Raw genomic sequence first — 24,919 nt, 5'->3', positions numbered from 1 at the left:
TCAGTGACCATTTTGGAGGCTACTACAAATAATCCAGGCGACAGCCAAAGTGACTTGGATCAAGGCTGTAGCAGTGAACATGGCAAACACTGGACTAGATTATATATATTGAAGAACAAGACTTTGGAATTTGACAGATTAAAAGTAAGAGGTGAGACAGAGGAATCAAGGACGACTCTGATTTTGGCGTGAAAAACTAAAACATTTCAGATTCTGACTTATCTTTCTCCCACATTAGAATAACAGTGGGAGGATTAGGTTTGAAAAGTATAAATGCTTTTTACACATGTTAACACTGAAATGCTTATTAGACATCCAAGTGGAGATATCAAATATGGAGTTAGACACAAGTCTAAAGTACAGGGAAAAGTCCAGGTTAGAGATAAAAATTGGGGAATTAAAAACCATTATACACTTTGTATTTTCAAGCCCTACCATAGAAAACTATAAAATATTTCTGAAAAATTGATAATCACTATGATCACACCACCAAATAGGAAAAGGAGTACGTCAAGGCTGTATATTGTCACCCTGCTTATTTAACTTCTATGCAGAGTACATCATGAGAAACGCTGGGCTGGAAGAAGCACAAGCTGGAATCAAGATTGCCGGGAGAAATATCAATAACCTCAGATATGCAGATGACACCACCCTTATGGCAGAAAGTGAAGAAGAACTAAAAAGCCTCTTGATGAAAGTGAAAGAAGAAAGCGAAAAAGTTGGCTTAAAGCTCAACATTCAAAAAACGAAGATCATGGCATCTGGTCCCATCACTTCATGGCAAATAGATGGGGAAACAGTGGAAACTGTCAGACTTTATTATTTTGGGCTGCAAAATCACTGCAGATGGTGACTGCAGCCATGAAAAGACGCTTACTCCTTGGAAGAAAAGTTATGACCAACCTAGATAGTATATTCAAAAGCAGAGACATTACTTTGCCAACAAAGGTCCATGTAGTCAAGGCTATGGTTTTTCCTGTGGTCATGTATGGATGTGAGAGTTGTGACGAAGGCTGAGCGCTGAAGAATTGATGCTTTTGAACTGTGGTGTTGGAGAAGACTCTTGAGAGTCCCTTGGGCTGCAAGATCCAACCAGTGCATTCAAAAGGAGATCAGTCCTAGGTGTTCTTTGGAAGGAATGATGCTAAAGCTGAAACTCCAGTACTTTGGCCACCTCATACGAAGAGTTGACTCACTGGAAAAGACTCTGATGCTGGGAAGGTTGAGGGCACGAGGAAAAGGGGACAACAGAGGCTCAGATGGCTGGATGGCATCACGGACTCGATGAACATGAGTCTGAGTGAACTCTGGGAGATGGTGATGGACAGGGAGGACTGGCGTGCTGAGATTCATGGGGTTGCAAAGTGTCGGACACGACTGAGCGGCTGAACTGAACTGAACTGATGATCACAGATCACATACAATCATGATCACAGACTTGTCATGCAAAGAGGCTTGTGTAACTCTATGAAGCTATGAGTCAAGCCACACAGGGCCACCTAAGACGGACAGGTCAAAATGAAGGGTTCTGACAACATACAGTCCACTGGAGGAGGGAAGAGCAAACCACTTCAGTATTCTTGCCATGAGAACCCCATGAACAGTATGAAAAAGCAAAAGACATGGTACCAGAAAATGAGCCCCCCAGGTTGGAAGGTATCAATATGCTACTGGGGAAGAGCAGAGGGCAATTACTAACAGCTCCAGAAAGAATGAAGAGGCTGGGCCAAAGCGGAAATGACACTCCGCTGTGGATATGTCTGGTGGTGAAAGTCTGGCCTTGGAGTACAAAATGAAGTAGGGCAAAGGCTAACAAGAGTTTTGTCAAGAGAACATGCTGGTCATAGCAAACATTCTTTTCCAACAACACAAGAGATGACTCTACACATGGACATCACCAGATGATCAATACTGAAATCAGATTGATTATATTCTTCGCAGCCAAAGATAGAGAAGCCCTATACAGTCAACAAAAACAAGACTTGGAGCTGACTGGTTCAGATCATGAGTTCCTTATTGAAAAATTCAGGCTTAAAAAGTAGCAAAAAACCACTAGGCTATTGAGGTATGACCTAAATCAAATCCCTATGATTATACAGTGGAGGTAAAGAAACAATAGATTCAAGGGATTAGATCTGGTAGACAGAGTGCCTGAAAAACTATGGAAGGAGGTACCCAATATTGTATAGGAGGCAATGACCAAAACCATCCCAAAGAAAAAGAAATGCAACAAGGCAAAGTGGTTGTTTGAGGAGCCTTTACAAATAGCTGAGAAAAGAAGAGAAGCAAAGTGCAAAGGAGAAAGGAAAAGATATACTCAAATGAATGCAGAATTCTAGAGAATAGCAAGGAGAGATAAGAAGGCCTTCTTAAATGAACAATGCAAAGAAATAGAAGAAAACAATAGAAAGGAAAAGACTAGAAATCTCTTCAAGAAAACTGGAGATTTCAAGGGAACATTTCATGCAAGAATGGGCATGATAAAGGACAGAAACAGCAAGGACCGAGCAGAAGAGATTAAGAAGAGATGGCAAGAATACACAGAAGGAACTGTACAAAAAAAGGTCTTAATGACCCACATAACCATGATGGTATGGTCACTCACCTAGAGCCAGACGTCCTGGAGTGTGAAGTCAAAGCTAGTTGAGGTGATGGAATTCCAACTAAGCTATTTAAAATCCTAAAAGATGATGCTGTTAAAGTGCTGCATTCAATATGCCAGCAAATTTGGAAAACTTGGCAGTGGCCACAGAAATGGAAATGTCAGTTTTCATTCCAATCCCAAAGAAGAATTATGCCAAAAAATGTTCAAACTATTATACAACTGGGCTCATTTCACATGTGAGTAAGGATACGCTCAAAATCCTTCAAGGCAGGCTTCAGTAGTATGTTAACCAAGAACTTCTAGATGTACAAGCTGAGTTCAGAAAATGCACAGGTACCAGAGATCAAATTACCAACATTCATTAAACTGTAGAGAAAGCAAAGGAATTCCAGAAAAAAAAAGTCTGCTTTATTGACTATGCTAAAGCCTTTGACTATTGTGGATCACAACAAACTGGAAAATTCAAGAGATGGGAATACCAGACCACCTTACCTATCTCCTGAGAAGCCTGTATGCAAGTCAAGAAGCAACAGTTAAAACTGGATATGGAACTGAACTGATTCAAAATTGGGAAAGGAGTACACAAGGCTGTATACTCCTTTATTGTCACCCAATTTATTTAACTTCTATGCAGAGTACATCATTTGAAATGCCAGGCTGGATGAACCACAAGCTGGAGTCAAGACTGCCAGGAGAAATATCAACAACCTCAGATATGCAGATGATACCACTCTAATGACTGAAAATGAAGAGGAACTGAAGAGCCTCCTGATGAGGGTAAAAGAGAAGAGTGAAGAGCTGGCTTGAAACTTAACATTCAAAATACTAACATCATGGCGTCTGGTCCCATCACTTCATGGCAAATAAAAGGGGACACAGGTCAGATCTCTGATTGTGGAACTAAGATCCTGCATGTCTTTCAGTTGCAGAAAAGAGGAGGGGAAGAGTTCCTTTTTTAAGGCCTAGGGAGCATCTTTTTCTACTAAAAAGTAAAACCAACAGAAAAAAATATATGAAGTACAAATATAATACTTAGTTTTAGAAATATTTATCATGACCATGAATATTTTAACAAAGCTTACTTTCACAAACCAAGATTCTAGAGAGAAATTAAAGCAATCCCACACTCACTCATTTTCAAATGGCCTTTTTTGAGGGGGATGGGGGCTGTACAGCATGTGAGATCTTAGTTCCTTGACCAGGGATCAAACTTGCACCCCCTGCACTAGAAGCATAGAGTCTTAACCACTGGACCACCAGGGAAGTCCCCTAAATGGCCTTTTGAAAACACTAACTTGTTCCATTAAATTCTCTCCTATGCTTCATACTAAAATTTTAAGTATTAAAAGAATTAAAATTTAAAATCTGAACTACACTGCAATTAGATTGATAAAATTAAAGATTAAACCAAATGCTCAATGAAGTGCAAACCATTAACCCTCTGGTTGAGAACCATTGTCTTTATTCTATATTCTAGGACCAAATAACAACAATGCTAACATTTGAGCCTTCAGAATATGTCAGGCACAACAGTGAGCACTTTACACATATTTTCATTTAATCCACAAAACCATCCTCTTTTCACGGTTGAGAAAATGATGGTTTAGAGGCTAAACAACTTACCTAAAATCAGGTAGCTAAGCAAGTGGCAGGTCTGAGATGTGACCTAAGAAGCACAACTTTAGAGTACATGCTTTTAACCTTAACCAAGTCTGACTCAAACATGAGTCTAGTTTTTTTTCCAAATGACAATTCTTCACATATTTGAAGACAACTTCACATACTGAAGTTCAGTTCAGTTCAGTCGCTCAGTCATGTCTGACTCTTTGCAACCCCATAAATTGCAGCACGCCAGGCCTCCCTGTCCATCACCATCTCCTGGAGTTCACTCAGATTCATGTCCATTGAGTATGTGATGCCATCCAGCCATCTCATCCTCTGTCGTCCCCTTCTCCTCCTGCCCCCAATCCCTCCCAGCATCAGAGTCTTTTCCAATGAGTCAACTCTTCACATGAGGTGGCCAAAGTACTGGAGTTTCAGCTTTAGAATCAGTCCTTCCAAAGAAATCCCAGGGTTGATCTCCTTCAGAATGGACTGGTTGGATCTCCTTGCAGTCCAAGGGACTCTCAAGAGTCTTCTCCAACACCACAGTTCAAAAGCATCAATTCTTTGGCGCTCAGCCTTCTTCACAGTCCAACTCTCACATCCATACATGACCACTGGAAAAACCATAACCTTGACTACACGGACCTTTGTTGGCAAAGTAATGTCTCTGCTTTTGAATATACTATCTAGGTTGGTCATAACTTTTCTTCCAAGGAGTAAGCGTCTTTTAATTTCATGGCTGCAGTCACCATCTACAGTGATTTTGCAGCCCAAAAAAATAAAGTCTGACACTGTTTCCACTGTTTCCCCATCTATTTGCCATGAAGTGATGGGACCGGATGCCATGATCTTCGTTTTCTGAATGTTGAGCTTTAAGCCAACTTTTTCACTCTCCTCTTTCACTTTCATCAAGAGGCTTTTTAGCTCCTCTTCACTTTCTGCTATAAGGGTGGTGTCATCTGCATATCTGAGGTTATTGATATTTCTCCGGGCAATCTTGATTCCAGCTTGTGTTTCTTCCAGTCCAGCGTTTCTCATGATGTACTCTGCATATAAGTTAAATAAGCAGGGTGACAATATACAGCCTTGACGTACTCTTTTTCCTATTTGGAACCAGTCTTTTATTCCATGTCCAGTTCTAACTGTTGCTTCCTGACCTGCATACAAATTTCTCAAGAGGCAGGTTAGGTGGTCTGGTATTCCCATCTCTTTCAGAATTTTCCACAGTTTATTGTGATCCACACAGTCAAAGGCTTTGGCATAGTCAATGAAGCAGAAGTAGATGTTTTTCTGGAACTCTCTTGCTTTTTCCATGATCCACCTGATGTTGGCAATTTGATCTCTGGTTCCTCTGCCTTTTCTAAAACCAATTTGAACATCAGGGAGTTCTCCTTAACATCTATCACAGTTGCCCCCAAGACCTCTGATTTTTCAGTTTCCTAGGCTGATAAGGCATCGAATATACTCACATCCTTCCTTCTGAATTTACACAGAACTAAAGACAATTCTTTGGTGTCATGAAGTGGCTCTAACCTTCTTTCCCATTCATTATGATGGGTTCTAAGGGGAGTGGTGCTAGGGGAAAAGATGGGATGATGTCAGCCATACTGTACTTTTGTTTTATATCAAGTTTACTGCTAACAACTACCCCTCTTTTCCAAATGTGATGCTATAAAGTCCTGCTAACAATACATAGTTGCTTTTCAGTTCTTACTTACATTCTTCAAAAGTTCATTTTAATTTAGTTCAACAAATCAGATTTGGGAATCACTTTGGATCATTAGCTTTTTATTTACTATCCTTTCTTCACTGTTACCTATAATTTTAAGAACTTTCCTTCTCCATAAGCAATAAGATAAAGCAATGAACACAGCCACCTTCTAAGATCAATAACCTCTGAACAGGGTCCTTCAAAATGAAAGCTGTGTTGATTAACACAATCCACTAATGGTTAACTCATTTTTCTTCACCCAAGGAGAGATATATATAAAGACTTCACCAAAAACTAAGTTAAAACGAAGGTGAAGTACAAATATATATTGCTACTAAACTACCAACTGCATCAGAGAAAAATTAAAGTTGTTCTGACAATCTATTTTTAGCAAACCCATTCTGGATAATTTTTAACCTGTTTTTTCCTTCAAGTTAGTCATAAACTATCTTTTGTTTTTTGCTCTAAAATCTCCTATCTTTTTCAAAATCAGGCCTAGGATCTCCCATCTTTTAGTACTTCTTGTATTCTCCTAAAACCTTTTAAAGACTACAAATAATATCAATAATTTTAAGATTTTACAGTCAGGTTCTTTTTTAACTATAAGATGTTCCAGAAGACAATTCATTTAGCCAGATACATTACTTATCTCTATATTAATGGTGGTTTCATTCTTTACTAGAAATGTCTTTGCTATTATTATTGATGATGGTGGTAGTTTGCTCTTCCTTTCTGCCAAAGAAGCTCCTAAATAAGAGTTGATGGATTTTTTTTTTTCTTCTCTCATTCCCATTCACTATTATTACACTTTCATTGATAACCTTTTGAAAGTGTAACGTAAGAAACTCTTTTGGCTGGCTGTAGCATTTTTGAAAAGTCTCAGCTCATCTGAGCTCGTTTCCTTGATGTTTAAAAATTTTTTTCTATACGTTATTATGGCAATCTTATTTGCTCTGTTTTAAAAGTAATGTGCATATCTTTAAAGAATTCATTGTATAATCACATTAAGGATCTTTTTCCTTGCGGAAAGTATCAAAATTGTATTTTTACTGAACTCCTTAAGATATTCTTCTTTTTTAGAGAAATTTACGCTGTGAAATCAAACTGATCTTTTATCAAGAACCAGAAAAACTCAAATTCAATAAATTAAAAAACATATATACAGAAAACACTATGCAATTCTTAAGAATTATGCTATAGAAGACTACCCTGTGACACAGGGAATGTTCATGATTAAGCTTGCTTTTCATTAAAAAAAAAAGGGGGGGGGTTATATAACAGTACATGTAGTAATATCCCTAAGTCATTTTTAAGTATATACATATGAATTTACATTTTTATATATACACAGGAAAAAAGGTTATATACAAAAATATTTAAAGTTTTTCTTTTGATAACATTTGTATTTTATTCTATGTGCTTTTCTTTATCAAATTTATGTAATAAATATGTATTCCAATAACACAGGCATTATCTTTTTAAAAATCAGCCAAACTAGAGGAAAAAAAAATCTATAAAGTGTGAGACCAAGAAGTCTAACATGAGACTTCTGCCTTTATAACTTTATACTTAAGCAAGCTTAGAAAAACATTTCTGGACACCAAACCAGAAAAAAAAAAAAAAAAGGCCGAAACAAGATACCACCAGTTAGTCTAACTAAACAAACAGTTGTAATGATCATTCACACTTTTAGAAATTAAATGGGGAAAGTCACAAGAACTTCCTCACATTTCAAGTAAAAGAATGTTACAAACTACTTAATAACATTTAAAATAATTTTAAAATGTTGTATATCCCACCAAATCTCTACAAAATGAAGCCTCAGTAGATAGGGATAATGAAGACAAAAGGAAAAATACCATTAATCAAATTATTCTAAATTGTGCCAAAATTTCCTAATAAAGTAAGCACTGTCACCTGTAAAGACTTAAAATCTTATAGGAAGAATAATTGTCTTTATTTAGGAATGTTTTTCTCATTGAAAATCCATTTGCAATAATCTGAAAACTTATCTGATTTACTCTTTCAATGGCAGTATCTAGATCATCTATTCAGCGTCCGTGTTCTAAAAGACTAGGGAAAAAAGTCATCTTCACCAGTTAAAACTTTATCATTCAAATACATTCAGTTCTATAAAATACATATAAAATGGATCAACTAATCCTTAATTCACCCAAAAGTAAAACTACATTCACCTTCTTTAGGAAATTATTTCAATTATTTCATTTATCTTGAATTTCATTTTCAAATATATAAAAAATATTTCAAAATTAGCTTTTCCTTAAATAAAATTTTGTATGACATTCATAAGAAACAAGATCAAACATAATGCATTCTCAAGTTACATGATTCTACTAAGACTTTAAATGAAATAGGAAACAAAGCCTCAAATCCATGAAAATAATAAAAACATATACTATTTTAAATAACGTGCCATTAAACTGACAATCAAGACATATGATCTTTAACATTCAAAAACATAAATGATCATAATGAAACAAAAGCCAAACATATCTCTCTCCACCTCTCTCATATTTATAAATCTGTAAAATTATAACCCAGCATATTATCATGTAGTTAATGAATACACACCTTACTTTAGTATATGCCAAGGCAGACACACAAAAACAAGAAAAAAATTTTGAAATCAGAGTATAAAGGGACTCTGCTTTTTCAAACAATGCAGCACTGAAAGCCAGGTCAGCATCCTTGGGCATTACTAGGAAACTTTAGCACATCTGATATTTCCATCATCTTCAGAATTCCTCTGAACAATGAAAAAATTTCCCAGTCCCCTACCTCACCTGTCTACAGACTTCCTTTAGCTTTCCTCCCTCTACTGTGTAATAATGCTATTGCAGTTATTTTGGCCTTAAATATTCAGAGATACAACCCCCGCTCTGTATTAATTCAGTTCATTTTCTCACAGACACTGACTCAGCCGTGGGTTGTGCAGCACTGACGTTTCTAACCAAACAGCATCGTGTGAGCTGTGATCATCCCATTTCTCCATCTCTGTGCAGTGATTGGACATTGTAATTGATAGACAGGATGAAGAAAACTCAGGAGATGAGGGTTAGTGATATGTAGATATGTTGCCAAATACCATCTGTAAAGCTAATTCTAGCTCTGCCAGCTTGCTAGGTTTTAAAAAACTAGGAAGCAGCTACCTTTCTTTTTTCCTTTCAAATATTTTATTATGTACCTTTTCTGGGCAATAAAGCTTCTCTTTAAAACCAAAGAGAAAATATTATCTGTACTTTAAGGACTCACTAAAAGAACTACTCTTTAAAGCAACCCAACTTTTCCATTTCTAAACTGCTGGTAGGACTAAAGAGTGACTTAAAAAGGAAACTGGAAAGCTCAATCTTCATGCAGAAGAAAGGAGCATGCGTACTTCTATGTGGGAACGAACCCTTGCGGCAAAGTCTGATATTGAATGTATGATGCATTTATCTTTAGTAACCTGAGCAGACTGCAGATCTGAGTTTTAAATAGCTGTATTCAACCCAATTCAAATATGCAAGAGCTTTTAGCATGTTGTCACTCTAGGGCATTTTAACATTGGTTATATAGAAAAGGTGCTCTTTCTTTTTCCTTTTTAAATAGCAAAAACTCCTCTAATTTATAATTTAAAGAAAGGTGTCACATTCAGGCCAAATAAACTTCAAATGAAATGATCTTTAACTTCTCAGCAAGCTACCAAACTCCCCAATATAAGTAATAACTATACAACTACTAGTCAGAAAGAAAAGTTGAGTAATTTTTCAACTAATTTGTATGCACTTGCAGAGGAATCATAGGGACCCTGAATTTCATCCATGTCCACATCAGCTTCCCTGTCTTGTCTTTTATATCAGTGTTATACCTATGAAATCTACATTCAAAGAAATTTCACAAAAGAAAAGTATTGTTAGGTATTATTAATTGTATTAGGTAAAAGAGAAATCGTAATTCAATATTCACCAAACCCTCAAACCTCCAACATAAGCATATGAATATAGTAATTACTATTGCTACTTCTGTAATTCAAGAAATGTATTTTTATCCTTGCCAGTTAGGAAAAGTAGAGAAAAAAAAAAAATCAAAGGAAAAGATTTCAGAAAGCAGGCTATTCCAATATGTAAAAAGATAACTTTTTAGAAAAACTGCAAAAACTGAATCAATAAATATGCTTATTTCTTTATTGCTAAAGTCTAAGTGTTTTTAGTTCCAAAATTCACATACTGATACAATATTTGTAGGTGAGGTAATTAGCTCATGAGGGAAGAGCACTCATGAATGGGACTAATACCTTTACAAAAGAGATCCCAGAAAGATCCCTAGTCCCTTCTACACCATGTGAAGAAAAAAAAAAGTCTGAAGCAGCAGGCAAGCCCTTACCAGACAGCAAATGTGCCAGCGTTTTGATTTTGGACATCCTAGCCTCCAGAACTATGTGAAACAAATTTCTGTTGTTTATAATATAGTCACCCAGTTTATGGTATTCTGTTATAGCAGCCCTAACAGACTGAGACATTTAGTTTTTGTAGATTTAAATCCCCAATTCTGTTTGAGGTGTGTGAGCACTTACATTTCTATCTCCATAATCTAGAGATGACCATATAACATAGTTCTAGTCAATAATTTATAAGCAGATGCCTGCTAGAAATTTTTGAGAAATTTAATTTCCTGATATAAAAGAAACCTCTTCCCCATTATCCCTGTCTCCATTCCTCCTTGTCAGGAGGGTGGACATGATGGCTGGAACTGTATAGTAAGCCATTTTGTGATCATGAGGAAACAACAAGAGAAAAATCAAAGATCTTTGACCTTAATATCCTTAAGGATACTAAGACACTAAGTCCACATCAGGTGATGCCTCCCTGTGGACTTTCGTGTACAAAAAAAATAACACCCTAACTTAAGCCAGTGTTTACTCTGGCTTTTACTCAAATATCCCTAAATAAAATACACAAGATTCAAAATAAAAAAGATGTAAAAATATGTAGAAGGACAGATGAAACAAAATTAGCCATGAAATGATAACTTGAAGCTGGCGAATGAGTACATAGGGGTTCATTATAACTGTTTTCTCTTATATGTATTTTAAATGCACCAAAATAAGTCACTGAAAATTTTTAAAAGTAAAAAGAATAAGCAGCTTGTTTATAAATTCCAGCTTTGTAATCTACAAGTTTGACAGTCTTAGACAAGTTTATTAACCTCATTTTTTCCATCTGTTAATTGGAGACAGTAATACTATTCATAGAGTTCAACCTTCAGATTTAGTCAAGGTAATTTCCAGAAGGTCCTTGGCAGGAATGCCCTCTATCTATCCAATTATCCAAGGATTAGTTCAGGTCTCATTTTTACCTGCTCAGGCTGGCACTGATTTCTTCTCTGAACTCTTATTTTACTACAACTCATTACCACAATTTATTGCCCTCTTGTCCTCTAATTGTTCCATACCTGGATATTAAAGTCTTTCATGATGGTACTGTGACAAACTGCTGAATCTTTCCAGAACTGAGCACAGGTTCTCAACAATACTTGTACTATTAGTTTTTAATACTGCTCAATAAATTTACAATTAATTAAAAAACTACCACTTTAAAAAAGTCAAGTTGAATTATTTTTTAAAGCATCCTAAGTTATATGTTTATAAGTACATAGGAACAAAAGCTCCCAGAAAGCAAACTGTTTTCCCATGAGCAGATTTTCCACGAATGAAGTTAAAATAAGGTCAAAGGATTTCCTCATCTTTCCATTAAAAAAAAATCAATAAATTTGTATTCACGTAAGCAACCAATTTTATTGCAATCATATTTAAGAGCATCAGAAAGGTACTGATGTTATAGAAATCAGGAAGAGCTATATCTGTTACTGAAGTTAAATAACAGCAATTTTAAAACTACTGTTTTTAATAAATCTTTCCCACTGTTTGCACATTTGCTTTTTATAAAGCAAACAATAGCTTATTTTTACCTTGTCACCACCTAATATACAATGCAGTTTTGTACATCAGAAAAATATTAAGAACTAGCAAGAATAAGTTGAAAATCACCTGAAAAAATGTATACAATATATCAGCTATAAATAAAGCCCCACATTTAATGAGATAAAACAAGTATCTCTTTACCTCAAAAACAAAATAAATATCCATGTAAACAGGCTGCAGAAAGAAAACTAGAGCACCAACTGAAGGACACACACATGAAAAAAAACAAACCAAAAAACACTCACACCATTGGTGTGAACTTTATAATTAAAATCAACTCAACATCTTCAACATCTTCATTTTAGACCTCACCACATTAAAAGCCCACAATAAAAATTACATCTTGTCAGGAGACTTGAATGGTACTCATCACTCATATTTTCTAGCCATGTATATGGTTTAAAAGTAGCTGAATCATTTCTTTAAAATTACAAAAAGGATTTCAATATCACTGCATTTTTATTCTTTAAGAAAGGTGGTATTAGTTATCCTAATCAGGATAATTTTACATTCAAGTAAGTTAAATGTTCAATAATATCCCTCAAGTAAATATTCATAAAGCACAACTCTCTATGAAAACAATGTTTACATACCTGCATTATGTGAGGTTTATGAGCTGTTAACACCTTAAAATATCAGATCATAAAGTGTTCTAAATGAACTGTTTCTCATTAAGTCACACAGCACAAAAAGAAAGCTTTAGAAATAATATATAAAAGGGCTGAAACTTTTGAACTGAGTTTGATTTAATGCATCAAACTTTAAATAAACCAGGTGAGTCACAGCAGATAGACTGATTTTACCACTAGGATCAGGATGATAACCCAACATAAATACACACAGTTAAATATGTACAGAGGCAAAGACTGACAAAAGCCTATAAATTATCATACACAATATATTTAGAGCATAAAATAAATTCCTATTAGAGAGTTTTAAATACAAAGAATTACTCTGTCTTGCCAGAGTTCCCAATTAAATTAACTATAGCATTGATTCATGGGGTCAACTAAGGATATTTTAACATTATTTAGAAAGAGAAACAAAAATTCATAAAAATACAAATGAGAACTAAATAAACACAAATAAGAAAATTAAAAGGAAGATGTTTCCCTAAAAGCTATTTAAAGAGAAATGCAAATATTCATAGTATTTTGTAAATTGGCCCCCATCCTCTGACAGGCTTTGCCACAACCAAACACAGCTTGGTTCTTCATAAAAATCAATTTTAGCAGAGTTCTGATATGTGAAATACATATTTTCTACCTACCTTGAATGTTTATAAAGTTTACGAGGTCTACTATGCAATTTCCGATCCCAGCTCTCTGGATCGCTGGAGTTACTGTCATAGGGGTGAGGCCGTCCTGCCATCCCACTGCAAGCTTCCTCACACTACTGCTCTGAGAGCACACATGCAGCCCACACCTACACAAGAGAGCAGGTGGGCCTTTAAATCTGTTCTATGCAGAATCAAACAGTCACAGAACTGTATATATTTTCTGATATTATTGATTTTTTTAAAGTGATAAACAGGATTATTAAACATCAGACACACAAAATGTCACAAATCAGATTCAAATAAACCCAACATCTTTTTAGGTACTTTTCATTTGATTATCTGATTAAATGTGTCATTCCTGTACAACATTTTAATAATATGTCATTTGTATTTAGCAAATATACTTAACTGCCATTTTAGTACCTTATGCCTCATGTTTCCAAACATTAATATAGAACCAAAAAGACAAAAGCAATTCCACAAAAGAATGATTCTTTTAGACAAAATTTCATTTGGAATACATTTCTTAATTACTTAAAAGTTTAAGATGCTTAACAAAATACCTAGTAAGATGACAATGTTGTTATCTCTTAAACCAAGTTAAAGACCATGAATAAAAATTTAATATTTGTTCAAAACTAATAAGTATGTAAACATCCTAATGTTTCCTTACAGTGCAATTATCAAAAAACATTTAATCAATGATTCTTGTATTTTATGCCTTTTCATATGAAAGGCTGATAACTGTTAGTGCTACTACAGTCATCTGAAATTATAAGAAAACTCATTTAACAATAGCTTTACAAAATACCTGAACTAAGCACTTTAAAGTATATTCACTATCCAATTTAATCTTCACAATCAATTTACAAAAGTGGCATTATACTCCCCGAATACAGAAAAGAGTTTAGTAACTTTGCCAAAGGTCAAAATGCTGGTAAACGGCAGGATTCTAAAGAACAATGAGAATGTATTATTACTACACAGAATAAAGTCTTGATACTGAAAGATGGAAAAACGCTCAAACGCTCAGACTGGAGTATTTTGTTTAAAAACAGTAGGTCAGATTTGACTCAAAGACTGCACAAATACCAAAAGAAAAAACAAATAAGGGTAAACAATTTGAAAAAAGTCATATAAACTGGATTAGAATCCAGGTTTCCAGACACCCACTCCTGCATGCTTTGTATATACTTTTCTAAGTCGGATTTGACAGAGGGAAGTAAGGAGTTATGCACAAAAGACGAAGGGATGAGAGGTAGTGGGATGGATGCCCACATTCTCCATCAAACAAACAAAGGCAAAGGGAATCCAGAATTGGGGAAATACTGTTTCTCACTGAATTGTATAGGCTATTCCAGTACAATTTCACCAAAAATGCCAAAGATAAACTCATGAAAAGTGTTAAGTCTATCTCAGAGCTCATTAAAAGAGATAATTTTAAAGAAACTATTTTGCTATGTTTTAATTTTCTTCTGCATAGTTACCTAGTACTTTCTTTCTAAAACAACTGAAAAAACCTAATAATACATAAACATGTTAATATAATAAATATGAAAATAAAGAGTTCAAACAGTGAAATAAAAACAGTAAAGGGGGAAGGAAGAAAATTATACAACAGCTAATTCAAATTCCTCAGCAAATGACACACAGTTTATTTGCTTAATACTTCTGGAAAAGAAAATGTTTTCTGAAAGATTGCTGAATGATTAAAAATCAGTCATATATTATATGAATATAAAAACCACAAAACTGTTATGAAAACAAAAAAACTCATTTGATTTTTTTAATCAGAAAGATTAAAATGTATTCACTAAATAAACTTTTTTAAACTTCAATTTGGTATTATAGTTAGGTATCTGTACTGAAAAGATGAGGCAAAAGAGAAATGTAAAAAAGGACAAATCAGATAAAAGAGAAACTCAGATAGGAAACAATGGCCACAGATCAAAAGAGACCCAAAAGGTAGAAAAGAATAGTAGGGAAAACTGATAAAGGGGGGAAAGAAAGATGTAGAGGCTTAGCACGATCTGTAGAATGAGATTTAGAGCTTTTTCTCCTTACCGGATGGATAGGTTTTCCCGGAAGCTATATCAGCTATTAGCATTTCCTTTAAGGGGCACATTAGCTTCTAACCCATAACTATATAAGATACATCCTTCTGGAAACTCACAGAAGGCCAATGAGTAAAGTAATAATAAGCCTGGACTTCTCTGGGGGGCCAGTGGTTAAGACTCCATGCTCCCAGTGCAGGGGGAAACTAAGATCCTACATGCCACATGGCAGAGCAAACAAACGAACAAAAAGAACAATCCTAAGCCATGGAGCACGGAAGAATTGATGCTTTTGAACTGTGGTGTTGGAGAAGACTCTTGAGAGTCCCTTGGACTGCATGGAGATCCAACCAGTCCATTCTGAAGGAGATCAGCCCTGGGATTTCTTTGGAAGGAATGATGCTAAAGCTGAAACTCCAGTACTTTGGCCACCTCATGAGAAGAGCTGACTCATTGGAAAAGACTCTGATGCTGGGAGGGATTGGGGGCAGGAGGAGAAAAGGGATGACCGAGGATGAGATGGCTGGATGGCATAACGGACTCGATGGACATGAGTCTGAGTGAACTCCGGGAGTTGGTGATGGACAGGGAGGCCTGGAGTGCTGCGACTCATGGGGTCGCAAAGAGTCGGACACGACTGAGCGAGTGAACTGAACTGAACTGAAAGCCATGGGAGACACTGATTACAAAATACAACCCCAAGGGATGAATAAGGTAAATTTTGACTCATATTTTCCACTATTTTATAGAGGGAGCACATATCTAGTAGCAAGAAAATATCAGTATGTATTCCAAATCAATCATACTGAAATTAACAACATGTAAATTGCAGCCAGCCACAAGAAAGTAAAGAATGTTCAGATGAAGACTACTGAAAAAGTCAATTGAAAAATCATATTTACATTTCATTTGTTAATAAAACTTGAGTATCACCATGTGAAGGATTTCACCCCCACTTCTCATTCCCAATAGTAAGGGTACAAATATATAAATGAAGTTGGAAAAAAATATGCCTGTTTGCCTACACATGTTAGCCTATTTTTTTAAATACTACAGGGGTCGCAAAGAGTCGGACACGACTGAGCGACTAAACTGAACTGAACTGATTTAACTAGAAATAGATAAAAAAGCAAATGACACATTATATACTATTAATATTTTCAAATGCTAATCTTTTATATTTTAACCAATCTCTGTGCCATACTCAGTGAAGTTATATTTATCTTATTTCATTTATTCATTCATGCACTTACTGAACACCTAATATAATATGCTAAGAAATTTACAGATGCTAAAGCAAGTTGGATGTTGTTTTTGTTTTCTTTTTTAAATTTTATTTATTTACTTCTGGCTCAGTAGTTGTGGCGCACAGGCCCAGCTGCTTTGCCACATATGGGATCTTCCCAGACCAGGGACTGAACCCAAGGTCCCTGCATTGGCAGGAAGACTCCCAACCACTGGACCGCCAGGGAAGTCCCCTGGACGTTGCTCAAAAAGTTCACTGTAGTATGGGAAAAAAAGACTCTACTAACAGTTCTATACTACTTACTCCTGTATCTCTCCTACCTGAGTAATTTTGTGCCATCACCCCAATTCTTCAACCTCATTAAATCTTGGATGTTCTTTGGGATTCCATCTTCATCTGCTAGGTCCAGGAAGACAGCAGACAAAGAAATAAGAATCAAACCCTTGAAAACACCATGTTTTACACACAACATATACTGAATTAAATCCAGAAGTCATCCTTGACCTCTCCTTTCCTACCATCAAATCTAACTTCAAATTCTTCTTTTGACTCCTCCTTTCTCTTATCAATCATAAGGCTGTTGCCTTCATTTAAATCCTTAACATCTATCAATAAACCTCTTAGTTGACTTCTTTATCTCATTCAATTCCACATTTGCTCTGCTGTAATCTCAATTATCTTTCTAAAAACTTTTAATGGCTCTTTATTTCCTGATCTAAATTCTTTACCATAAAAAAGTTCTTTAAAATCTGACATTTGCATCCCCAAAGTCTACTTCATATTAGGCAACAAAAAGACCTTGTTGGGATCTTGTAATCATCAAAAAATAATTACTAGGTTATTGGAAACAAATAGACAAAACAAATAGACAAAATGTAACAATTCATTACTATTTTTAGGTATGACAGAAATAATGTAAACTCTAAATAATCTAGAAATAAACTGTATAGATCAACTGGGCCTACTGGCTAAAGACATGCATTCAGGACACTGCCAAAAGTCAATTGTGGAAAAAAAGTGATTCAATTGCTTCTCCTCTTGGATACTAGTATCTTAAAAAAAAAAAAAAGTTGTGGAGAGAATCAGAATCTTTACAACTATAGTATCATTAAGTAAGCACTCCCTAGGACACCACTTCCAGGCATTACTTGACAGCAATGACCCAGAGAAGAGTTAAAAAAAAAATTCATGATGGTATATGGATACAATTCATTCTGTCCTTACTACTATCAATGTGCTAGGAAGTTTATATACTTTCTCGTATTTAAAGCTCAAAACAACTCAATATTACTACCCTGTTTCATAGGTGAGGAAATGTTAGGGCTAAGATGAGAATCTCAGCCTAACTGAAAGCCCATGTTCTTTCCAACATAATAAGCGAAGTACACAGAAGTTCATATATTTCCTCCTTATTGCTAACAGATGTAGCTTTTTAATGGCAGCCATCTTGTGGCTTTTCCCAAACTACTGAGATCTCACTCTAAATAGAGTCACTACACAAGAGCTTTTCTGTTAAGTGAAATTGTTTTTATCTCTCAAATTTTGCAAACAAACTAATTCAAGTGAGGTGTTTACTGGAGAGGAAGACCTTAAAGAGAAAGAAACCAGTGAAGAGAACAGAATCACACAGTGATACCCAGGGCAATCACCAAGGACTGTCTTCAGCTGCACAAAAAGCCAAATATCCAGAGGTATGGTGGGAAAGACTGAACAAAAGGCAGTCAAGAAGGCACCTGAGCTAGTAAAATGTCCTAAGGTAACCTTTCCTATGGTGGAAAAGATCAAAAGGAGTGATAGTCCCACAGGGCAAATGAGTCATTTGAGACTGGCAGACTGAATGAGCAAACACCTAAACACTGACATATTCAGAGGGGTCTAGATGTAGGAACAATTTCTGAAGGGCCAGAAACTTGAGGGATCATTTGATGAGATTCCCTCTTATAGGCATAAAAGAGGGACTGTACCATCTAAAAGGCACAAAATACATAATACAGATTTAACTGTGAAAGAAAAAGAACAGGTGGAAGCAACTTTTAAAGGAAAGGAAACAGAGGGATGAAAGGAACTTCCTGCACAGTTGAGAGAAATGATCATGCAAGTCTCCTGCAAATAACAATTATTTAAACCTGGATAAATTTTTTTTTAATTGTTTGAAAGCATTTTTTGGCAAGTGTCCCAAAATACACAGTAGTAAAAGAAGAGTTTACTCTTGAAAAACTCCAACTGGAAGGGAACAGAATCATGAGATCAACTTGAAGTTTTTCTATTGAGGGCCTTTCCTATCCCCCGACAGATAAGGTGAAGGCAGTCACAAAGCTCAAAGTGGTAGACAAAATAGTTCAGGGATTGAAGTGCAGCTAGAAATTTAAGGTAGACTTACCAGGAATGGAAGAACCACAAGAGCATAAAAATCTGAGCATAAACTCTGCTCAGTTAAATTACACATGAATGGGAGGGTTGGGGGGAGACCTCAGGGAGTCTCTACAGTAGACCACAGAAGAATTGAAAGCTGCATGGCGTAAGATCTATATAAGTTTGATGCTTTTTAAACCAAATGCATTCCCCAACCATACACAGCCCAAGCAGCAGAAAGCTGAAGCCCTTACTGGCTTGGAGGTGTCAGAGGACAGAGATTACTATTGGCAAACAAAATAGGTATTAGGAGGAAATCCCCAGAAGTAGGGAACCACAGGGAAGGTGAGCTCCAAAATTTGACTATAAACTCTGCCCAAATTTTTGGCTGACCACCAATTACACAGGTACAGAGAACCCTACCCTTACCCTACTCTCCAGGAGACCAAAGTGAAAAGACAAGTAGTTGAAAGAAAAGAACTGAGCACAGGTATCAACTGTCTCACACAATGTGAGCTTCCCCAATGGTTCATCCATAAAGAGTCTGCCTGCGATGCAGGAGACATGGGTTCAGTCCCTGGGTTAGGAAGATCCCCTGGAGAAGACAATGGAAACCCACTCCAGTATTCTTGCCTGGAGAATCCAATGGACAGAGGAGCCTGGTGGGCTACAGTCCATGGGGTCACAAATAGTCGGGGCACGATTGAGCCACCAACACTTTCCCTTTCACACTGCATAGGAAACAAAGTTTGCAGATTGAGTCCAGGCAAGTTAATGGTCTGCTAGAACCAAAAAACCCAACAATCTTCACAAAACACCAAAAATTTCAACCCCAAATTATGCGATCCAAAGAAACAAGACAGTAAAAAGGCAGTCAATAGAAACTGACTCCATAGTTGGGGCCCAGACTGGGTATTTACAACTGACCTCTTGTTTACATTTCTAAGGGCAAGAGAAAGAAGGGCTTCAGGCTGGACACACACAACTAGCCTCCTGTTTACAGTTTGAGACAGGAGATAGGTGGGCTCCAGGTTAGGCATTTATAATCAGCCTCCTGTTTGCCCTCCGAAATGAAAGCAACAACAGAAACAGGGTAAATAGCCAGGCTTTGTCTCCTGTGGATACCTTAAGATAATAGTCATGGAGCAAAGGATCAAGATGCCATATACTTCCGGAACACTCTTGGGTAAGGGAGACACTGCACATGCAGAAAGGCTCCTTGGGGGGTCAAAAAGCGGGGAGGAGGCACCACCCCATAAAATCCATAATATGTGATGCTAAGACTGTCCCATAGGCCTCTGGGCTAGAATTCATCTTGGAAAAAAGTTGCAGATGCGCATTGGGGAGGGTCCTAGGGCAAGGGCAGGTGTGAAAAAAGAAACCAGATAGATAATTGGCCAAAGGCAAAGACCCAGAAGAACTGTCCTATATAAATCATGTAACCACCTCTGTACTGCACTCCTCATTAGGAAAGCCACACACACTTTTTCTTTCCGGATGTGCCTCTCTGCCTTGTTTCTATCTTGACAGTTTCTGTGTGCTCTGTCATTTGTTGTTATGCTGTGTTTCTAATAATAAACTTTGTACCTGCAATTATGGTTTTTGCCTCTGTGAGAAATGTATTTTTCACTGGGAGCAAGACCCAGGGAAAAATAGTTTCTAGCCTCTAGCCCTTGCTGGTGTGGTGGCTAGGATTCCTGGTTTTCATCCAGGCTACCCAGGTTCAATTTCTGGCCAGGGAATTAAGATCTTACTTCATGCCACTGCTCACTGCTGCCTCTCCAAGATCAGGTCTAGATGTAGGATTTAGCAAATAAAGACTTTTCAAAGCATATATTATAAATAAATTTAAACAATCTAAGGAAAGTATATTCAAAGTACAGAATAAGAAAATGGCCCTGAGTGGCAGAAAGGTAAGCTTAATAGAGAAGTGAAATAAAAAAGAAAAAAAAATTCAGCTCTAGCTGAAAAGAACTAAAATGAAAAATCTAATAGATGGGCACAACAGCAGATGGAATGAACAACAAAAAATTCAGGTAACCTAAAAACAGAGCATCAGAAATCACTCCACCCACAGAATAGAAAGATTAAAGAAAAACAGCTCTGCAAACACAGATGAGATAGCATCTAATGATACAGCATAGAAGTAACTAGAGTCACTACTAATATACTCAACAAAATGGAATCTCAAAAGCATCATGGTAAGTGAAAAAAGCAAGACTTAAAGATTCTATACCATATGATTTCATTTATATAACACAGAAAGACAAAACTGTAGGGATTATAGATAAGACAGGCAGAGGTTAGAGTTGAGGGAACTATACAGGGATAGCACAAAGTAATTCTGGGGGGTGATGGAACTATTCTGTATCTGAATTGTGGTGGCAGCAGTTACACAATTGTATGCCTTTGTCAAAACTCCTAAGAACCGCCCACCAGAATTTTATTGTATGTTAATTAAAAAAACAAAACAGCAGAGATGTTTAATCCAAGTATCAAATATATTAGCATGACATTAAACTGCTTTTTGATCAAAACCTCCACATCATACTGCCTCTCTTACCATCCTCCCACTGCCATAGAAGACTCATACAAATTTTTGATCATAAACACTGGTGAGAATTTTTCTACATCTGCCACAATAATAACTGACTTACAGAAAAGGTTTTAAAATCAGATAAAACTAAGTTATATGACTTGGCACAAGCTTCTTAACCTCTAAGCTCAACTTCTTTAAATGTGAAATGATGAAAATACAATTCTCATTACCATCATTTTATCTATTACTAACATAACTGCCAATCAAATTATTACAAAGAATAAATGAGACAGGACACCTTATATAGTAACACAGTGCTGGGTACCTTGCTGAATTTCTCTTGTAGACTACTTATTACAAATTTTGCATATTTCATTAGTTCATTCATGACTTTCTATTTGCCTTTTGAGATCACTGGAAACGAGAATTCCCAGACAGCTGCTAAGCATTTATTGAGCATCTGTAATGTGCTAGATGGTTGGAATAAAAAGATGAATATGATACCATAGTTGGTAACAGTTTAGGAGCTAAATCAAAACCTTACATCGTTCCTATAGTAACTATGATGTAAAACAAATACTCTTAGCTTAAAAAAGCACACTGTAATCTCTGGAAGAATAGACCAATTATCCTAGTTTCTAACCTCTGTGAAAATTCCTTCAGTTATTTTTAATCAGAATATTCTTGCTGTATCCAAGAAGCTTAAAATTTTTAAATTTTTTCTCTCATTGGGATGTAACAGCCTCCTTGCTACATAACAAATTATCACAAATCCAGTGGCTTACAACACCATCTTAGCTTCTGTGGATTAGGAATCCAGTATAGTTTAGCAGGGTCTCCTACAAGGCTACAACCCAAGGTGTCAACTATGACTAAATTTTCATTAGGAGGTTCAACTGGGGAATGATCCACTTCCAAGGTTACTGAGATTGTAACAAATTCATTTCCTTATGGCATGAGGATTCAAAGCCAATGATGTAGAGATAGGAAGTCTGCTAGTAAAATGGAGTCTTATGTAACATAATTAGGGAAGTAACTTTACATTCAGTTCAGTCTCTCAGTCACGTCCAACTCTTTGCGACCCCATGGACTGCAGCACACCAGGCTTCCTTGTCCATCACCAACTCCCAGAGCATACTCAAACTCATGTCCATTGAGTCAGTGATTACATTACCTTTAGCATACTCTTTTGGTTCAGTTCAGTTCAGTCACTCAGTCGTGTCCGACTCTGCGACCCCATGAATCACAGCACGCCACGCCTCCCTGTCCATCACCAACTCCTGGAGTTCACTCAAACTCACGTCCATCGAGTCAGTGATGCCATCCAGCCATCTCATCCTCTGCCGTCCCCTTCTCCTCCTGCCCCCAATCCCTCCCAGCATCAGAGTCTTTTCCAATGAGTCAACTCGTCACATGAGGTGGCCAAAGTACTGGAGTTTCAGCTTTAACATCATTCCTTCCAAAGAACACCTAGGACTGATCTCCTTCAGAACAGACTGGTTGGATCTGGGGACTCTCAAAAGTCTTCTCCAACACCACGGTTCAAAAGCATCAATTCTTCGGCGCTCAGCTTTCTTCACAGTCCAACTCTCACGTCCATACATGACCACTGGAAAAACCATAGCCTTGACTAGACGGACTTTTGTTGGCAAAGTAATGTCTCTGCTTTTGAATATGTTATCTAGGTTGGTCATAACTTTCCTTCCAAGGAGTAAGCGTCTTTTAATTTCATGGCTGCAATCACCATCTGCAGTGATTTTGGAGCCCCCAAAATAAAGTCTGACACTGTTTCCACTGTTTCCCCATCTATTCTGCTCACTCTTTAGGGAAAGGGATTATACAAAGGCACAAACACCAGGAGGCAGGGCACATGGAACTACCTTAGGGTCTGTCACCATATTGTCCAAAACATTCTACCTTACTATAACACTAAAAGTGTGCTCAGACTTGTTCTAATTACACGTGTATGTGTGCAAAGTTGTGTCCAACTCTTTGTGACCTCCAGGGAATTTTCCAGGCAAGAATACTGGAGTGGCTTGCCAATGCCCATGCAAAGGGATCTTCCAAACCCAGGGATTGAACCCATGTCTCTGGAGTCTCCTGCATTGGCAAGCAGATTCTTTACCACTGAGCCACCTGGGAAGCCCTCTAATTATACATACCTACCACTTTTTGCTGTAACAAATAGTGCTGTGAAGTTAAGGAGATAAAAGAAATGTATGTGCTTGTGTGTACGTGTGTTAGTATAGTGCTAACTGTAATAATTTTCAGTCCTGAATATTCATTGGAAGGACTAATGCTGAAGCTGAAGCTCCAATACTCTGGCCTCCTGATGCAAAGAACTGACTCACTGGAAAAAACCATGAGGCTGGGAATGACTGAAGGCAGGAGGAGAAGGCAACGACAGAGAGATGGTTGAATGGCATCATCAATTTGATGGACATGAGTTTGAGCTCGCTCCGGGAGTTGGTGATGGACAGGGAGGCCTGGCATGCTGCAGTCCGTAGGGTCACAAAGAGTTGGACACAACTGAGCAACTGAACTGACTGAACTATAGTATCACTATACTAACACAAAACACATTTTTTAATCTCCTTGACTTCACAGCATTATTTATCATAATGAAAACCTAGAATTGATCTAAATGTCCATCAGAAATGAACTGGTTAGAAATCTGCACAATATCATGAAGCCAGTAAAAATGAGATAGATACTGATAAGAAAAATATTCCAAGATATAATGGTATGCTAAAAAGCACAGAAGAGTGCTTCCCCGGTGGCTCAGTGGTAAAGAATCCATCTGCAATTATAAAGGACAGGGGGTTCAATCGGTGGTCCAGGAAGATTCCACATGCCACGGGACAACTAAGCCAGTGTGCCACGACTATTGAGCCTGTACTCTATAGAGTCCATGAGCCATAATTACTGAGCTCAAGCATCCTAGAGCTCATGTTATGCAACAAGAGAAACCACTGTAATAAGAAGTCCATGCAGCACAACTAGAGAAAGCCCATGTGCAACAGTGAAGATCCAGCGTAGCCATAAATAAAATAAATCTTTAAAAAAATCCTTTTAAAAATAAATAAAATAAAAAGCATGGTACAGATACATATTGTACACTCTAATATAGCCTTGAAACACTCACTCATGTTTTTATATTTTTAAAATGTCTAGCAGTATCACATAAAACTTATAATCAGTTGCCTCTGAGGAAAGGCTGAAGTAAGACTTAGTGATTCGGACGGTAGAGATCTATCTGCAATGCAGGAGACCCAGGTTTAACCCGTGGGTCGGGATGTTCCCTGGAAAAGGAAACGGCTACCCATTCCAGTACTCCTGCCTGGAGAATTCCATGGACAGAGGGGCCTGACAGGCTATGCTTCATGGGGTCACAAAGAATCAGACACGACTGAGCAACTAACACTTTACTTTTCATTGTACTTCTTATACTATTTGACACATTGTTTTCAAAACTGGGGAAGAGGGGATTAAGTATTTGGAGATGGCTTTGTTACAGAAATTTTCTTTCTTGTTTAATTTTAACTGCT

At 36.9% G+C, this 24,919-nt stretch overlaps 1 protein-coding gene across 10 annotated transcripts in view; it reads right to left on the bottom strand.

Moving 5' to 3' along the window:
- The window catches only part of BTBD10 (BTB domain containing 10), a 77,232-nt gene that overhangs the window by 38,697 nt on the left and 13,616 nt on the right, over window positions 1–24,919 (bottom strand). For 2 of the 10 annotated variants that reach the window (XM_040258333.1, XM_040258328.1), the window contains exons 2-3: window positions 16,801–16,876; window positions 13,172–13,326 (exon numbers count right to left, since the gene is read on the bottom strand). The exons of 2 other annotated variants lie outside the window; for them this stretch is intronic. In XM_040258333.1, coding sequence (XP_040114267.1) covers window positions 13,172–13,272 — 101 coding nt within the window. In that variant the 5' untranslated portion in view covers window positions 13,273–13,326; window positions 16,801–16,876. Of the gene's footprint in view, window positions 1–8,513; window positions 8,919–13,171; window positions 13,327–13,991; window positions 14,557–16,800; window positions 16,880–24,919 lie in introns of those variants that run through there. 6 more of the 10 variants (XM_040258329.1, XM_040258334.1, XM_040258332.1 and 3 more) reach the window with 4 other exon arrangements.

This window comes from Oryx dammah, unplaced genomic scaffold (genome assembly GCF_014754425.2).
Source record: "Oryx dammah isolate SB20612 unplaced genomic scaffold, SCBI_Odam_1.1 HiC_scaffold_17, whole genome shotgun sequence".
Classification (NCBI taxonomy): Eukaryota; Metazoa; Chordata; class Mammalia; order Artiodactyla; family Bovidae; genus Oryx; species Oryx dammah.
This window is presented reverse-complemented; position numbering and strand designations above follow the sequence as displayed.